At 37.8% G+C, this 19,811-nt stretch overlaps 1 protein-coding gene across 2 annotated transcripts in view; it reads right to left on the bottom strand.

Moving 5' to 3' along the window:
* Window positions 1-5,274: 5,274 nt before the first annotated feature.
* The window catches only part of LOC135221065 (uncharacterized), an 89,922-nt gene continuing 75,385 nt past the window's right edge, over window positions 5,275-19,811 (bottom strand). Inside the window, exons 3-11 of one of the 2 annotated variants that reach the window (XM_064258827.1) lie at window positions 19,689-19,811; window positions 18,986-19,277; window positions 18,290-18,541; window positions 17,698-17,993; window positions 15,595-17,344; window positions 13,759-13,991; window positions 8,870-9,005; window positions 6,824-8,650; window positions 5,275-6,349 (exon numbers count right to left, since the gene is read on the bottom strand). The exon at window positions 19,689-19,811 is cut by the window's right edge and continues 69 nt beyond it. In XM_064258827.1, coding sequence (XP_064114897.1) covers window positions 6,189-6,349; window positions 6,824-8,650; window positions 8,870-9,005; window positions 13,759-13,991; window positions 15,595-17,344; window positions 17,698-17,993; window positions 18,290-18,541; window positions 18,986-19,277; window positions 19,689-19,811 — 5,070 coding nt within the window. In that variant the 3' untranslated portion in view covers window positions 5,275-6,188. Of the gene's footprint in view, window positions 6,350-6,812; window positions 8,651-8,869; window positions 9,006-13,758; window positions 13,992-15,594; window positions 17,345-17,697; window positions 17,994-18,289; window positions 18,542-18,985; window positions 19,278-19,688 lie in introns of both variants that reach the window. The other variant, XM_064258828.1, reaches the window with a different exon arrangement.

The raw sequence follows: 19,811 nt of genomic DNA, 5'->3' as shown, positions 1-19,811 counted from the left end.
GGTTGGCAGGGTTAGTACCATGAAATTTTGGACCGATTCAGAAGTAGTGTTGGCCTGGGTTCGCTCTCCTGCTAGAACCTTTAAACCATTTGTGTCAGCTAGAGTTCAGGAGATTCAGGATGCTTTGCCAGGATTTTCAAAAGAATTTTGCTATGTTCCTTCACAATTGAATCCTGCTGATGCATTAACCAAGCCAATAAAGCCAAGTGAACTACAAGGATGGATCAATGGTCCCGATTTTCTTCTGAACAGTTCTCAAGATTGTGATTTTGGGGAACCGACATATGATTTTGAAAAGAAGCGTTGTATTGTTAAAGAGTACACCAGAATCTCTTAAAAGGATCCAATTTGTTGGAATTTTGGCTGATGAGAGTTTTGAGGAAAGATTTACAGAACTCTCTTCAGACTGGAATAGACTTGTACGAATAACTGCTTACTGCCGCCGTTTGCTATTACAACAAAACCCAGAAAACTACCAAAGTCATCTAGAACCTAAAGAAATACAAGAAGCAGAACTGGCTTTATTTTATGCAAGCCAGAAGTCTTTAAATAATCAAGATGAAGTTAATCATAAACAGATTAAAAAGCTTGACCCAAAGTTGGATGAAAAAGGCATTTTAAGAATTGGAGGCAAACTACATAAGCTCCATTTACCCTACGAGCAGAGGCATCCAGTTTTATTGGTGAGGAATTCTTCCCTGGCTGAAGCATTCGCTCAGATGATTCATCGATGTACAGGTCATCAAGGATATAGAGTCGCAATTGCTTTAGCTTTTAAGCGTGGAGTTTACATTATTGGAGGAGCAAGATTATTTAAGGATATTGCTTTCAAGTGTTGTTTCTGCAGAACCAGACGTCGCCTATTGTTGGGCCAACAGATGGGGGAACTGCCAAGTTTCAGAGGTGAGCCCAATACCCCCCCCTTTAGCAGAGTTGCATTAGATTTCTTTGGCCCTATCAAAATAAAGTTAACTCGTAATGCAAGCACTGAAGGAAGTATAATGATCATAACTTGCACCGTCACTCGTGTCATATCTCTTGAACTGGTCGACTCATTGTCTTCAGATGCTTTTCTCTGTGCTTGGAGAAGATTTACTTGTAATCATGGAATCCATCTAGTTTTGGCAGTAAGTGACAGAGGACGCAATTTCATAGGGGCTCAAGAGAAATTGCAAAAGTGGATAAATTCTTGGAACGAGAGCCTAATAAAGGACAAGTTTGCAATTGCTGGGACAAAATTTGAGTGGAAATTCAACACACCTCACGCTTCTCATATGAATGGAGTTGTTGAATCATTGATCAGAAGCTGTAGAAGAGGTTTAGACGCAGTAGCAGATTATCACCACAAGAAATTCAGTGCTTTGGAATGGCAAACAATACTGTCAGAGGTGACGTACCTTGTTAATTCACGACCACTCTTCCCAAACGGACCAGATCCTCTTGAGTCCCCAACTATAACCGGCAATGACTTACTGTTTCCTCACGGGCAACCTTCAGTTCTATAACCATATACCGGTAACGAAGTGAACTTGAGAAGCATGGTAGAGGTAGCTCAACAGAGAATTCAGATATTTTGGAGACTTGGATTCGTTATATGCCGCCTCAGCTAGTACAAAGATCGAAATGGTTTCATCCCAAACAGAATCTTCAAGTTGGTGATTTGGTTCTTCTTCTGGAACCAGGCCTAAAGGGAGGTGTCGCTCCTAGGGGACTGTGGAGGCGCGGTCTTGTTGAGAGGATTCATCCCGGAAAAGATGGGCTTGTTCGAAGAGTTACTGTTCGAACAGTGGAGAATGGAAAGGTGGTTCACTGGGAGAGACCCATTCATAAACTTTGCTTAATTGCTACGGTACAAGAGCTTCAACATGGATTCCAAGCTAAGGCAGATAAAGATGCTCAAAATTAAATTGGGAGAATTTCATTTACATTGTAAACCAAACTGATTTGGTCTCTCTCTATATGTGCATGTTTCGAAAGTCCTTTAAATTATTGTGGTTCATTGCATTCTCCACTAGGCGGGAGTGTAGCGGACTTTCAAACGGTTGTTTGTGCTGTTTAAGTATTTATTACACTAAAGATTTGGATGTCTGTAAATGCTGTTTACCCTTAAACGACCATTAATATGGTTACTGTCTATTTGCTAGTGATTGCTTCCAGGCTGTTTATATTTTAACGTTTAGTCTTTAGTAGCAAGGTCTGACTGACAGACCATAAGTGAATACGCTCTTGTTTTAAATTTGGATAACTGTTTACATATAGTCGGGTGGACTTTGTGAGTGATATTAATATTTACTGTATTAGTCACTATTAAGTTGTATTTTGTTGTATCTATTTTATTCTTTGCATTTAAATATTTTGTTTTTATTTTCGTTATACCATAAGCAGTTCGCATTTTGTCATTACTTTGTGCAGTTTTATTTGTCATTTATTTTGTGTTTTTTCTTCTTTGTAGACTTCACCGAATAAAGAGAAGTGGTAGAAGTGGTTTTCCTTGACTTGTGGAATCTCAACGTTGTCCAAATTAATATATATATACAGTAAGTCCTCGGGTTACGCCGGTCTCGACTTACGATGTTTCGTGGTTACGAACGCGCCCCCATAAAAATATAAAAAATAATATTTTGCGTCGTTCCGTCTTACGCGGTTTAGCGTCGTAAGCAACGTAAACAAACGCGTACTAGTTCCGGGCGCACGGCGGAAGAATACGCTTCGTGGGGGAGAGGACGGCGTCGCTTCGCTACGCTCATTCCTCGCCCATACGCCATTTTGGTTGTTTACACTGCCTCTCTCTCCCTCGTGTTGTATCGTTTTTGTAACTTTTTGCTCTTTGTTATGGCTCCCAAGCGCAAGGCGGACTCTTCTGATGGTAGTGCATCGAAGAAAAGAAAGGCCATCACCATGGAAATTAAAGTGGACATTATAAAGCGATCTGAGAAGGGAGAAACGCCAACAAACATTGGCCGCTCGCTTGGCCTTAGCCGTTCGACCGTTGCTACCATTATCAAAGATAAAGAGCGCATCGTTGAACATGTGAAAGGATCTGCTCCTATAAAAGCGACAGTGATAACTAAGCAGCGTAGTGGTCTAATAATTGAAATGGAAAGGTTATTGGTGCAACTTCTGGAGGTTCTTTTTCTCTTCACTAACCTCCCCCAGTCTCTCCAGCACCGCAGCTTCCTCTCCAGTGTGCAAGCCAATCAAATTAATAAAGGTAAGGAATTGTTCTCTCATTGTTATTGATAGGTATTTACATTAAATCATGTGGTATTTTTCAATGTTCCGACTTACGCTGAAAATCGTGTTACGACGCATCTTAAGAACGGATCAACGTCGTAACTCGAGGACCCCCTGTATATATATATATATATATATATATATATATATATATATATATATATATATATATATATATATATATAGATAGATATATAGATATATATATATATATATATATATATATATATATATATATATATATATATATATATATATATATATATATATATATATATTGTCCTTATGACATGTGGTAGCCACTTAACAGTTTGTCCAAGCTCTACTGAAAGTGTTGTCATAAGGCTAGGGGTTGACCGACTCAGTGATTGGCGTTTTTTCTTCCCCTCTTCTTTATTTGCTACCTTGATCTGTCGGCCAAGTACTTGCTGGAAGTGGGTCATGATGCAGGTGAGCTTCAGAATCGAGTATCTTATTATTAAGCATCAGCTAATTAGGTGAGACTTCCACTGCTCTTGTTTTCAGTAAAGGAACCCATTTGTATATAACTGACCTAGGGATTATTTGTCTAATGGTCTGTTCTTCTGAGCCACTCAGGATTTCCCTAAGTTTTCTTGGAATGAGTTTTCAGATGTAACTTGCTCAGGGTCAGGGCCCAACCAGCCTTGCATCCTTACACCTTGCTGTATACTGTAGCCTTACACCTTGCTGTATACTGTAGCAGGTTACAGGACTCATTGGTCACCTGCTTATTCTCGTGACTGGCGACATGACATTTCTGGATGGAGATTTAACTTATCAGTCATTTGTGAGACTATTCTCTCCTCTCCCTCCCTTTTAAACGCACTAAATCTCCTACATAAAAGACAGCTTGTATTTCTGTTGGACCAAGCATTAAATTCAAACAGTAAATTGCATCTTTTATAGGTATACATACCAAAGGATTTTAACCATTCCACATAATTCCTGAAGCTGAAGGAAAAAGTACTAGCTTACAGTTTATTCCCCAGCACACCCACCAACCACCAGTTAAAAACCTTGTTACCTAGCATCATTGTGAAAGATAAACTTGTGCAATCTCAACAATTGGCTGGTTCAAGTCTTCATAAAGCAACAGTTGCTCCAGGACACAGACCAATTCCTTGCTTTTTGCCATGGTCAGGGGATGATGATAAACTGGGAAAAGTTGCAAGCTTTAATCAAAATAATTGAGAATGCTGATAGGTTAGGTATCAGCAAGAAAGATTTGATCAGACTCCCATGTCAGTAATCACAAGAGACAGTACAGGTAATGTTTCAGCAGGAATAGCTAGCTCAACTTTGGCAAGTCGTCCTTAGTCACCTATCAGCTTTGAAGAGGCTTTTACCCATATGGGTGCCTCTTCAAGGATACACTTCAGTAGTGTCTTTAGGAACACTAATCAGCCTCCCGTGGTCCTCCCTCTTATTCTGTACTTCTCAGCAAGGAAGCAAAGGAAGATCTGGCCTGATGGTTGGATGACAGGAACTTCCTGGAGGGAGTCCCATTACACTCCCCATTGTCAGGGATGCTTCAAAGGCGAGGTGGGGGATCTGGTAGCTTTGTATGCATGGACAGATGACCTTCATCTTTACATTAACATCTTGGAAATTGGTACCACTGCGTCCTGCAAGCATTCCTGAATCATAGTGCTGATGAGTGACAACACAACTGTAATTCCATACATCAACAAGCAAGAGCAGATGGTTTCGTTCCTCAATTGGCTGGCAAGGCAGATGCATGAGTGGTCAATTCACCAAACTGTTAAAGGTGTTAGCCAGGTACTTTCTGGGAAAGAAGAATCTAGTGGTAGGCCATCTCAGTTATGTTATTCAAAGTGTTGAAAACACTGGTGACTGACTTGTTTACTATGCAACTAAGCAGGAAGCTACCATGTTCTGTTATCCAATCCTGAACCATTTAGACCTGTACACCCAAAGAAAAAACTGAATCTCACGCATAAGTGCCACTGAAACTATGAAAAACAAGTTGAATCTTCTAAGGGGTAATCAACAACCATGAACTAAACAATCATTTATTTTACACAATACATGACTATGTTGGCAAAAGACCACCTTTATAAATATAGAAAAGAGATAGTTCACACATACCTCTCTGTGATTTTTTTGTTTCCATGTGGACATATATTATCAACTATCTACCAATGTACATTGAATATATTAAATGTATTCTGTGCATTTTTTAATCACACATTATGCAACTGGGATATTCTTGCATAAATTAAATATGCAAGAAACAATTGCTCACAAATATACAGAAATAATCACATTCACCATGAAGCTATGCTAATGACTTAGATTAAACAATGTAAAAACTGAACGTGAATAACTAAAAATAGAGTAACAAATGTTCCAGGTCTATTTCCGTATCAGGCTATATCACATGACTACAAATACTACGTATTTACAGATGCAGCTGGTATTCATCGCACTCACAGACATCACTGCTCAACGACATAACTAAAATGGCATTCCACGATCAGTTTGAAATTGTTTTATCTACAGCATTATATCCATTGCTATTGCCTGAATTACATCAAGTGGATTTGTTAGAAAAATGAATAATGACTTCACCATAACTGGTAGTTTATATGTAACTTTTGGAAATCTAACTAAGGATATAAAATAAGGCAATATTCTGAAGAAGTTTGAAGCCTGAATAAATATGCTGTTAACCGAGATCATGTGTGTGATACAGTATATCAGTATAATAGAATTTCTGCCCACTGCGTCCATTTACTTTTTGGGCAGTTATGTAGGACCTGAGTTGAATTGAAATGTATTTAAAAACATTCCACTTTTATAAGTCTAAGAGAATAAAAATTACAAAATGCAACGTTCTTATATTGCTTTAGCAAAAGTCCAAGAAACAAGCCTTTGATTAAACAATATTCAAAAGTAAGTAGCCCCCACTGTCAGTTTATGAGTGTTTCACTTTGCTGTTTAGGCAGAAAAGCTGTAACAACAAGAACTCGACTTCTGGCGGCTGCTACACGCTTTTTTAAAATGTGCGTCTCCCTCGCGAGCGCTTCCACAAATGTGCTGTGATCCAAAGGTAAGTCATCTTTTACGTGTACTGAAAGAGAATAAGAGAAAAAATGTAAGTGAAATGCACTTTAAGGGAAAATACAGTAGGTGAAAAAATTATACAGTATAATATACAACAATATCAGATTTTAATTTCCTTTACAGAACAGGTCAGATTTTAATTGCTTTTGCAGTACAGATAATAATTTAACACTTCAAATATACATACTGAAGTGTGGTGTAGTGGAAAATAGTTTAACAGCAGGTCTATGAGAACTATTCAAAATTCTATCAAATCTGAGTACACTAGGAAACTAAAAAAATTTTCTAATTTTCTTCTACTATGACTTAGGGGAAAATATTACTATATTTGCATAGTATCATGCTTATCTCTACAAATACTACAATATTCAATGCTTATAACTACCAATTCACAACGACTGTACTCTAAAACTAAACTCAAAATAAACAGCTTAGTGTAAAAAATAAAAAAAGTGCAGCTGCATACGTACGTTTGACTTACGTTCGTAGTTCCAAGAGTCGGAAGGAACATTTAGGTTTCCTTTGGCCTGAGCCAAGTCAGCTTTCAGTGATTTCTGAGTAGCTTTAAGAGATAAAACCTGCTGCCGTGACGCCCTTAACTGAGGAATTTCAGCTGCACGAGGTCTGCCTTCATATCTTTTAACATCATCTTCAGACCAATTTTCAACCTCTAGTTTTGCCGAACACGAAGGCATGGATGGTTTTGGCTGGTGTTGCGACAGAGCTAATGACTGAGCCTGAGCATCCCTGCGATGCTCCTCATCCATTTCTGAATCTTGTGAAGAGCTAAAAGATGAACACTCAGAGTCTCTAGGGATGCTCTCATAGCCAGAGGATTCTCCTAATGATGGATTGGTTCCTAATGATCCACTGTTCGCTGCAGGATGTTGATGTGGATGTGGATGTGGATGATGCTTATGAGGTTGAAGATTTTGTGTAGTTCTCCAAGCCTCATTATTTTCCAAGGGAGTTGCACTTCCTTGGGTGGCAGCACCGGAATCATGACCAGAGTCATAACCTTCGGTTGGTGTCGGAGCATCTGGGGGGTACATTAATGTACAGGTGTATCGATAGCTACTCCTGTTTGCTAATGCTGGCGACTTTGTTGCTCCTACACGAGCCGATTTCCCCCAGCGCATACGGACAGATGCTGTATCACTTCGTCTACTAGTACTTTGTTTAGCTGCACTTTGTGAGACCACTCGGGAGGGAGACTTTATCAAGTTTTTTGAATTACGATCGGGTGATTTAGAATTTTCTCTGCTTTTCACTGGCACTTTAACTTTTGACTCTTTTGTTTTGGCCACATTTTTCTTATTTTCTACGATTTTATTATTATTTTGTTTGGCTACTTTATATGGAGATTTCGACTTACTCCTACCAACACCTACACATAAGAATTTAGAAAGTTTAGAAGTCTGCATCATATACTCTGAATCTTCACTTATATTACTAACACAATCACTTTCATTATCACTCTTTCCAGTTACTGTTCGGTCATCATTCACATCACCATCTTTGCTATAGTCATACTGCACTGGATTACAGAGAACAACATTTGCTTCAACGTCTTCTATATACTCGGGTAAGGATATTCCATTCATTGGTACCCTATCCACGAAGTTTTCGGTAGAATCCGCTAATGGAACATCTTTTAATTGTAAACTAGAATTTGACGCTTGCTGGGTGAGAGTTAAGTTTGACGCACTACTATTGTTTTTCATGGATGAAAAATTAAAGAACATGGAGGGTATATATGGTACAAGGTCACTCTGCACATCACAGGTACAATGGTCTTCTGGTAAATCTATATCATCAGTTCCAATACATTTATCACTAGCCGAGTCTTCTAATTCTAAAGGTCTACTCAACCACATTGACTTACTCCTTAATGCAGACTCTAATTTTAGTATGCTATCACCATGTCTTAACTGTTTTTTATTACAGTGACGACACAATTTCCCTTCTGCCTGAACTGGTTCACTGCATATGCTATCATCTTCAAGAGGAGGTTTCTGATCCTCAAGTAAAGAATCACGACTGTTGGCTAAAATTTCAGCTAACGTAGCAGCTTGCAGTTTTGGTCCACCTGTATGGACACGGGGGCTTTGGCGAGCTAGTGTTCTGTATAAATCATGTATTTTTGCAAGTTCATGAAGATTCTTATTAGAAACATCTGACTGTAGAGCCATGCTTAAATCTTGGCATACTCTTCCATAGTCTGTCACTTCAAAGAGGCTAAATGGTCTTGAGTTTTCATCATCAGAGTCATCTTCATCCCCAGTTTCTCCCATTTGAGAATAAGAATCTGTGGATAAGCATATCCATTATTTGGTTTTAGTAAATAAAATTTTACATTCTTGTATTCATAAAATGCAGAACCTAAATACATTCAATCTGAAGACTAAAAGTACATACATTCTGATTATATATACATCAATTTCTTTAACAAAATACTTTTAAATTTTACTATTACAGTTTTGTTCATAATTTCCATAGTAATAAAAAAAATGGAGCAGTACAATACCTGTGAATGTTGATGCACATGTAAGATTTTCTTCTGAGAGTACTCTTAGAGGATGGTCATCGCTGGTTTCTACACTCATTACCTCACTCTGGCAAGGAGTATCAGCTAATGCTCTTATGATATCTTCCTCACATACCTGTATTAAAGGAGGAAAATTACAAATATTGTAAACAAAAATTTAAAGTCTGTAGTACAATAGTATAAAAAAGACTTTGATAATACTGTAGTCTGCCTATGTTCACGGATTTCAAATAATATTTATATTCTTTCATCTTTTTATGGGAAAGGAGGTGCAATAAGTGCTACTGAAGTGAATTCCTCTGAAATGAAGCTTATTTTGTAGTAAATTCCTCTACTACAGTAGGTACCTATATCAGATCATCTGAAGGACCACAAACAAGAAAAGACACTAAATCTCTGAAATCATTGGTGCTTTCAAGCAGCCATCTCACATTTTTTCCTATAACGATCTCACTTCTTTTTGTCCAATAAAAGCACCTCTTATTTCATAAATTCAATTTTCATTGCTTTATATGATTATAACCATAGCTTGAGATAAAAGACATCTTTCAGCTCTTCCAATTGTAAGCTAATGGGCAAACTCAACATTCCCTACCTAAAAGAACATTTGTGATACCACTCAATGGATAATACAGGTACTAATGACAATTGTATTGGGTTTATTACATTGTCTGCCATAACATTCCATACAACTCTTAAGTCTACGGTTTTACACGTTTGCAGTGCAACTGAAGTCTTTTGTGGAGGGAAGCATATTGTTTGTTCCCTTCACAGAATATCCTAAGATGCAATCAATGAGCTTTCTGAATCTTTTCGTCTCCTGATAGACACAAAAATGCTTAGTAACCTCCAGTATATGGTTTGCTATTTTTATATTTGCCACAAAATAAGTTCTTCTTTCTCTCTTCTGTCATGTGCAATTCTTTCTGTTTGATTTTGCATGTGATCCAAGTCTTCACCAGTGCCATTTCTAAATTATTTTCTTTGATTTTTTATTTGTTTTAATATTGCCACTTCCATATTTCTAATTTCTGATTGACTCCCACACAGTCTGCCTATGAATCTCATAATTTTAACAAATATCTTCCATTTAGTTTTTGGTTGCCCATATCCTCATCATATGAAGGTCTGGATTTCAATACATCAGATTTTGTTGTTGCAGTATACTGTTAAGATGATCTCCTTAGCAATGGTCAAGCGATCTTTTTCTTTGCTCTTCCTCACTGATGTTAATCTTTCTTACTACCCAGCTAGCACTAGGTTTATAATCTGGAAAGCCCAGTATCTTTCCATAAGTCTTGTGATCCTGAGCACCTAATGTTGCTCACTAATGTGGTCCTAAACTTCACCTACAACATTTGTACTGCCATTAGCAATTTTCTAAGTTTTTGCTCAGTTTATTTCAATTTTAATCCCTTCAAATATTTTCACGACAAGTTCCTTTGATCATTTTCTGTATTCTATTATATTTTCCATAATTATGGTAACCATTAAAGGACTTGTACTCATCTTTGAGTGATGCAAACACTTACCTTACTTTCTTCAGTAATACAATATCTACCATTGTCTTCACTCTAAACCTTGTTTTGTGATAACAATATTATTAACTTGAACTCTTTTGGGAGTCTGCTTTTGTACTGCCCTTTTAGCTACTTGTTAAGATTGAGAGATATTGTTTTGTGTACCCTTATTTCATTTATGAGCCTAAAAAGGTATCCTGTGTAACATTTCTTTTTGGGAGATTCTAATTGTGTGATGGTCAACATAGTGGCAGGTGTGCTGTAGTAGCAACAATGACTGATGCAGCACTGTGTATGACAAGATGGGACCAATTCTGGATAGGAAGAACTAGCTAACCACCTTATACCAACTTTTTGTGTTGTGGAATGAACTGATTGTAACAAAAATGTGTTAGCAATGGTGCTGGCAAAACTAAATTTGCAGTTGCCAAGAGCTGTACATCATATTGGTGTTGTGTGGGCTACTTAAGTTGTTGCATGTTAAACTTTACCTTATTTTTATGATGGACCATCTTTTTGTCTGATTCTTTTTTCTAGATGTTATTGACCATATTTTTATATTTTGTCTGATTTAAAGGAAATTATTCAATATAATCTATATTCATATAAAGTAATAATACTGTGTTTATAGAAATATTAAATAATGAAGTCAAGAATCTGTATATATATCTATCACCTATCCACTCTTCTGTCAAATATCCGTTTCATAGTTTGATGACCTTACAGTGATCACATAACAAAATGTTTGATGAAATTATTTTCAATGTCTTGGAATGTTTAATTGGGTAGTGGAGACAAGGTTTCAAAGACAAATTGTTGTTATTCTGCAAGCTAACTGTTGGGAAACTTGTTTACCATTGTATTGTAGATGATGTTATTGCTTATGAGAGGAGTACTTGAGCCGCTAGGTTATGCTCTCTTATTCAAGATAGGGCTATGAAGCTCTGACAATATTAACTTCTCTTGATGGCCCAGTAACTGTTGATTATGATGGTTTCAAATCAGAACTGTGGGTTTTAGGAAAACACAAGACCAGTAACTTGGTGGTTTTAGTTATGCTCACACTGAGACTTGATATGAACTATGAACAATTCATGTTATCTTTTTTCAGATTTCTTAACTGTCATTATGAAAGTCGAAATTTGAGAACTCCCTTGAAGATGTCAAGCTTTACTGGTAAAGGTCAATTCATGTCATCAGTTCTCTTGTACATGAGATCATGTACAGTATTAGGACAAAAATCTTATGACTACAAAGGCAGCTCTAGGTTAGCTAACAATTATGCTTTAGCTAGAATACTATCCTAAAATAGTTCACAGAATCATGGCACTAAGAGTTGAGTTACACCATGAAGAAGAAGACAATATTGGCAATATTGCGGCTCAGTCTCATCATTCTATTCAAAGGAAATTATTAAGTAAAAGTTGATCGCGGTGGTATTACTAATTTTAATGCAAACTGTCAGAAGGTCGTGGCTTCCTATGGAACCAAACATGTTCTATCCTCTGATTTTAATATTAAGCATTTCTACATTCTAAGAGAAACAGGGAGCTCAGGAGTTATACACTTGAAAGGACATGGTAAACTTGACAATGAATGTTAATGTAATTTATGCAAACATATTATCATGTTAGAAAAGTCCATTTTCTTACTATTAATGTCTGATTAGTTGTTCCTTATTTACAGGATGGTTTGAAGTAATAAGGCCTCCTATCAAGTCTTGTGCTGTATGGCTAGTTAGTACTGTAAGGGTTGCCCCTTTGCAACGTTAAAGACTTAAGAGGATTCTAGTAAACATGTTGATGTTCAGGAGCTGGTATCAAAATAAATTTCTCACTCTCCTGTCATATCTGAGCTGCCAAATATTAATTTTTACTTTTCAAAATTTAAGTTAGCACAAACCTTCTCTACCTTGAGATAAATGTTGCGAACAATATTGCAATTAGATATTTGTGAAAAAGTTAGTCTACGTAAATATAATATCTAAACAGAAAGTAGTGTTTAACACTCGCCCCAGGTTTATACCGACACCTTTTATATAGGTGAGCGAGTCAGAGAATTCTGACATGTCCAATTTAGCAGTTCTCTGGTATTATAGCAATATTTCACTAGAAATAGTGCTAAAGGAGACACATTTCACTGGGCGACACGGCTTCCTCGCCCAGAAATAGATTTTTCCTACGTCAAAATCCCTTTTTTCAGCCCTGCCATAGAAAACAAATTGGTACTATGGTATTGGTAGTTTCTGAAAAATCGCAGGCCTACAATTCTCAAGGTATCTCATAAGATTCTTGTGGGAGGAAGGGACTCCTATTGGTATTTCCACTACAAGAAAATGTGCAGTAAAATTTCAACTTATTTCTGGTGGCCAGGTATGCCACTGGATATATGGCTGTTTCACCTGTCTTGTGATGTTTGTAAAGGAGCTCAAAACAAAAGTAAGTAATGCAGGCTCCTTTACAAAAATTACCAATTATATACGTATGTCTCTTTTTAAGGGTTTGTATGAATACTGTTGGTTCCAATATCACTGCACCATCAGCAATTGGTCCTATTATTCCCCCTTGAGCAAAAGGTTTTAAATATAAAGTTTATGTTAACATTAGTAGACTATGCTTCTAGTTTTTCAAAAGCTGTGCCAATGAAAGATAAAACGTCAGCTGGTATTGCAGAAGCTTCGTCATCCCTTTTTGTTTATGTTGGAATTCCCAAGGAAATAACTGACTGACAGTGAGTTAGTGAAGCATACTGTTCTGCCTTGATCCAGGTCTTCTGATTGAAAAGACATGGACCCATCTTCCTCAGTAGAGTTGTCCTTGTTCATAGGAGTTCTGAACACTTTTGCCAACTTCATTAGCTTCACCCTCAAGAGTAGAATGACTCTTGTATTCCACAGCCTAACCCAGGCAATGTACGTATAGCCCTTGGAAGAGGCCTCAGATCAAGATTTCACCTTCAAGTCTTGTTCTGCTAGCCTTACCCTTAGAAAGGACATGATGTAGCTTTGCACCACTGGGGTATTTCTGCCAGTATAATGTTAATTATAAATACAGCACAACTTTTCATGACCAGTGACCATTTTCTGGAATAAGTTTTCTTGATCTGAATGACTATACAGTATACTCATATATCGAGTTCATTGCATAATATCTACCAAATGACTAATTAAAATATTCTTCAAAAAACATATCTAGACGAATCAACATGTAGTTTTTGAAGTTTTCTCAGCAGACTTTCTCATTCCTCAAAAGTTTTCTCAGCAGGTTTTCTCATTTCTCTAATTTGTAATGTGCCTATAAATTACTATTTAAAATATCCTCCATGCTTATAGAACAAAGAGATAAATACCTGTATGCAGGAGTCAACAGTGATCACAGGGTAATCAGGAATCTGAACTTCAATAAGTTCTGTGGAATGATGTGTTCCCGAAGAGGCTAGCGATCGTCTCACCCACCCTCGCTGGGGTGTTGTACTTTCTTCTTCATCAGCTTCATGCCCTGTTTCATCACCATCATCTTTTCCAAGCTCTTCAATGTCTGTTCCTATTGCTGCTTCTAATTCAGGCTCTTCCAACACCGTTGCTGTAATAAAAAATGTTATAAAATAACACTGATAAGTTGCAGATGTACCATACCTAATTCAAAGGTATAAGGATACATACAAGCAAAGACATGAAACATAGCACAGAAGTACTGTACAATCTGTGACAAACTTCTTGATAACTATGTAACACTTAGACTTGTGGCATGTTAAGGTACAGAAGTACTGTACAATCTGTGACAAACTTCTAGATAATTATGTAACATTTAGACCTGTGGCATGTTAATGTTATGAACTTCTGGAAAGTATGACTCAAAGCTGTGTATCACTTTAATTCTCTATCATTTTTATGGGAATTTATGAGAAAGTCCTCTGTGACATCAAAATGGTTGATATTTTTATCTTGGGGAAAATACCAAAAACATACCATTACCCAAGAATTCATAAGAAGTGTTCTGATTCATTTTTGGCTTTCAATCCCTTGCCGATAACTCCTCTCTCTTAGTTAACAGCATTTTGATTTATGTATTTGAATTATTATTAAATATCTAAAACTAATTCTTTTTGAAAGTAACATACAGTAATTCCTCCCTAACCCAATATTAAAATGAGGCTCTAAAAGGGTGTCAAATATTAGAAAATAGCCCATCATATATTACACACCAAACTTTGCCAATCATAAACTATGTTAGTATGCTCACAAGTCATTAAAATCCACTAAATTGAAAATAAGAGCAATGTCCATATAGTTCAGTAAATAACCACTAGCTAGCCTAAGTTAGTCTACACCAAACCTTGGTCCAACTTTGCCAAGGCATAGCCTACCCTATTCGGGCAGAGCAGAAGTAAAATTTTCCCTTTCAGTGGTGTCCAGACCCTTGTTGAGTGAAATGTTGAAGTCAATAGCACCAGTCACATTAAATCAATTATAGTCAAATACTTTCAACAGTAATATGCACAGAGCTGTTCATTATTACATAGCCTATTCAACATTCAACTAGTACTAAACTTTAAGTTCAAGAGTAAGAAAATCTGGTATACTATACTAGTACAGAGCTGTATCATCATCATATCAACATAATGCCAACCCTATCTATAGCACCTTAACGTAATGTTGTGCAGGTGGTAAACATATCTGTAAACATTGATTCTTTACCTACATGCATGGTAACTGGTAAGGCAAGACTGAGACTAATTCTGTATGTCTATGCATCTTATTGCTGCCTGCAAAATCTCACGCATACTGTGTATGTAGCTTTTAATTCTTCACTCTCTCCATTCACTGAGCAGTGGGCTCTCTTGACTTAAATTAGACTGACAGTGTTTCAGTTATAATATACTGCATCCAGCTCAGTCTTCACTTACTGCTCTTTGGTTAAAACTACTTAAGCATATTCAACTTTGTTGGTTTTACTGATAACCCTCCAGACTTGGAATAAGATTTTGAGAATAAAAGTATAGGGGGCAGAGAGACTAAAAGTGTTCAATGGGAACTATACAAAACAAATAATTAATTCATTACGACTAACAAAGTACGTATATGAATGTTTAAAGTGGCCTGCATACTGCAAGATGGCAATCCAAAATATTGTTGTTAGTATTAACTATAGTAGTATGCATATACAGTACCTAGAAGCAGCTTACCTAAACCTTGGTGTGCCTGTCTTTTACATTCTTCCTCTTCACAAGACAAAAGAGAGCTTAGTTCTTCACACTCTTCAGCTAGTGCTTCACACTGAGAGCATATATCATCAATTGAAGGTTCATCTGCAACAGAAGCTTCATCTGGTGAACAATGGGGCTCAGTACTCTTCTCATCTACAGGACACTCTTTTGGTAGTGATTCAGCTTCAATGGATGGTGGATCAGGTTCTTCAGGTGGTTTGGGATCTTCAGCTGGTATTAGGTTTTTACGTTCCAGTTCTTCAATCAGATTAGGCTGTGGTGGCATAGTAGAACTTGACCCATTCGCTTGGCCTGCGCCAGAGGGTGGATCTTCACTTAGGGTGTCTTGATCGCTGTCTAAGGTAGATTCTTCACAAGTGCGGAATTGAGTGAGGTGAGTGAACTGCTCCTGGGTTGTAGAATTCTGTGTTGGTGTCTGAGCTGGAACAGTTTGTTGTTGTTCCAGTTGCTGAACAACCTGAGCTGTTTGAACTGCTACCCATCTTTCTATCATGGTCTTTTTATGATCGTCCATAAAACCGTAACCTATTGGGGTAACTTGTGGACCATCAACCCAAGTTTCAGATTTTTCTTTTTTGATCTTCTGTGCAGCTGCTACACGTGACTTATGAACTCTTGGGCCATCAATCCACTGTTCATCCGACACTACTCCATCTGCTGGATTCTTTGCATTTAATCTATTTGACTGCTGCTGCAGTTGTTGCTGTTGAAGCTGTTGTAGTTTCAACTGTTGTTGTTGCAACTGAAGATGCTGTTGTGAGAAACTTTGGTGCTGATACTGCTGCTGCATGCTTTGTTGCTGGCCTGGCTGCTGTAGACTCTGCTGCTGATTTTGAAGTTGGAAGTGTTGTATCTGCTGTTGCTGGATTTGTTGTTGCTTGCTCTGGGGGTGTTGTAATAGGTATAAATGTTGTTGCTTCAGCTGCTGCTGGATATGTTTTTGACTTAATTGTTGGACCTGTTGCTGTTGTTGTTGCTGAAGTTGTTGTTGCTGTAGTTGTTGTTGCTGCAGTTGTTGTTGCTGTAATTGTTGTTGTTGTTGTTGTTGTAGATGAACTGGTTGTTGATGTAACTGAATAGTCTGATGAGGCTGATCACCAATTTTCTTGTACGTTGGTACAAGATTATTTGGCTCCTCGTAAGCACTATAATTAAAGTGTCTTAAATCACCAGGAACTAAAGGACCCAGTGTAACTTGGGGTTTGAATGAAGAGAGGAGAGGTTTCTGACCCTCTTTATTGTAAGCAACATGACTTACTCCTGGTTGGTGGCGTATAAAGCTGCCACCGGGAGTTACCTTTCCACTACTGAGGGGGCTGTTGGCATTACTAACTGTTCTTGGTGGTGGTCTTGGTTTTGCTTGTGATCTTCCATTGGGCACTGAGCGGGAAGTTGGCGTCGGGCTGGCAGATGCAGCCCGTCGCGTATGGGCAGGAGTCGGTGATGCAGAGTGAGGCCTTAAGTGTTCCATTGATCTAAGTCGAGTAATGGGCCACATCTGCTGATTAGTATGATGAGGCATAAACACCGGGGGATGTTCATTGTCCGTTGCATCGCCAGGACCACCACCACCAATATAAATGACTGTATCACAAGACTGCTCTGATGAGGAGAAATCAATGGATGAGGAACCAGCTGATGTATCTCCACCGGAAGATCGACTATGAGACCCATCGGAACTACCTCCGGAATTTGAACCACCAATACCCTGAAAATATGTGTAAAAAAGAAAATTAGTGCTTATCTTATAAACCCAAATGATCAAATTCATAGGAAATCCTCACAAGAATATGCCTTTTGTTATTTGGAAAAGTAAGGTGCACATATTTCCAAAGATATAAAAATTTTCCTGATTAAAGGGTAAAATTTAGACTGATATAATTTCATTAGTATTATATACACTCTCCTTAATATCACTAGTTGACCAATGTTCGACATTAATGGTCAATATCCTGTGCTTACCACTGAATTCAAGAAATGAGTAACAGAAGAAGCACTTAAATGGCAATTAAGGATACTAGTAACAGAAGGAAGAACTTAGGAACTTAAATGAATGAGTACCTTTAATTTCTTGCGTCTCATTCGGTGGACTCTAGAAGCTAACTGCAGAGTAGCAAGAGTGTGTTGAGCATGCCGTGGTGAAGGAGAAATATGTACAACCATCGCGGCATGACAAGTCACAGACCCCAGAGCTTCTCTCAATAACATGGTTAGTTTGTTTTCACGGTGAGGAAGGTAACGTTGACCATTAAATATTGCTAAGAGAACAGAAGTCAGGGCAGACAAGGACATTCCTCCATTACTCCCACTTAAATCCCCAACGTCAATCATGTGAAGACGGCTGCGCCCACCAACAACTGCAAGGGAATACACAATAAATCATAACTCATGACAACCAATGATAAAATCTGTATTTTCTATTCCACTAATTAATAACATGAATCAATGCACCATCCTGTACAATAGGTCTTACATTTAATCAAAAATGCAAAACAATAAAGAAAAAATATCAAGAACTATAAATACTCAAGCACAAAATCTACATTTCTTATTCCATTAATCAGCATCAAGAAATTATATATGTTCCTATGAAGGAGCTATTACAGTTTTATGTAAAAAAAAACTCCAAGACCTATTAATACTCAGGCATTACCTCCTCCTTTTCCTGACTTATCAACAGCATACTGATAAATATGTAAAGTGTAAAGCAAAGTGGCAGATCCAGGAGGAGGGGCAGGTTGTTGTGAAGACTGGACTTGAGTATGAGCGTGTGAAGATCGAGCAGCAATGGCAACATCCAGGTAATGTGCCGCGGTTTCAGGTGAGGGCGCTCGAAGCTCTGCAACCGAAGATAGGTAACCTCCTGTTGTATCACGCAGTAATGCTCCCGGAGATGCTTCGCCTTCTGCAGGATAAAGTTTTTATTTCAGAAAAATGATCTTGCTCACTGGTACAGGTAAAACAGAAGACTTGTACTATGTACCACGTCCTAATTTCTGCCAGTTGATCAGAATATTTACTGCCTTTTTTTTTATGTCTATGTCTTCTGTTAGTTTTTGTTATTTACTGCCTTCTGTTTATATTTTTGTTTGTGTATGTATTTTGGTTACATTTATATTTACAATCTTTTGTTTATGTTTTTAAGTTCATCCCCACAGGGCTGGTACTCACACGTTGCCCTTTTGGAAGTAAATTATAGTTACGTACAGAACCAGAGGGCACAGTAGTAGTCTTAAGTGTTACCTTGATACAAACAATTGCAAATTACAGCCAAGATAGATATTTCCTGCAAACAATAAATTAACCTCTTGAGGTAATAAGATCACCAGGGATAATAAATCAACAATACCTTGCGCATATTCGGCGAGAAGATCAGTCAGCATTGCACCAGCAGCGTCAACTGCAACAGCAGAGACTCTGACGCTGAACCTGGCGCCACTTTTGGCCTTCTGCTCCACGATGGCTCGGTACAACCAAGCTATAGACGATGGCATGACGCCCAGTTCTCCAGGGCCGGTGTGCGATCCCAGCATGGTGTAGGTCTTACCTAAAACGGCCCCTCCAAAACATAACACACAGCCATCATTCCCCGCAAGCACAGCATGCAAGACATCCACAACTGCTCCTGTGACGACTTCACTCTGTCGATTGAGAAATTATTTATAAAATGACAAAATTAAAAGATTTGTTTTATAATCTATCAATGGAGAGGTCATTTACATATTGTAGAACTAATGGAATTCTTTCATTATCTAACAATGGAGAGGATAAATTAGCGGGATACATTTGTAAAAGTGCTCTCCTGGAAGATATGAAACAATTAGTAGGATGCAAGACACAACTTACCAAGTTAGTAACTTGCATCTGTAAAAATATTTACTGTAAATTAAGGGTCTAAATAATATCAATTTATCTGTAAGTATAACTTTTTTTTTGTGGTGAAAATATGAAAATCTAGTCTTACCACTGTAATCACACTATCATACTGTGTTCAGCAGAGAGAGAGAGAGAGAGAGAGAGAGAGAGAGAGAGTTCAAATCTTGACATCTCACCTGGGGGTCTTCCTGATTGTAGACTTGGTCAAAGGCAAACATCTTGGGGGCAGCCACGCCGACCCTCTCCTGGGGTTGTTTTGCTTGGGGTTCGACAAGAGTTACCTGACGGCGCCGTTTGTC

The sequence above is a fragment of the Macrobrachium nipponense genome, chromosome 2 (genome assembly GCF_015104395.2).
Source record: "Macrobrachium nipponense isolate FS-2020 chromosome 2, ASM1510439v2, whole genome shotgun sequence".
NCBI classification, from domain to species: Eukaryota; Metazoa; Arthropoda; class Malacostraca; order Decapoda; family Palaemonidae; genus Macrobrachium; species Macrobrachium nipponense.
The sequence above is the reverse complement of the archived record's forward strand: the minus strand, read 5'-3'. Positions and strand labels throughout refer to the sequence as shown.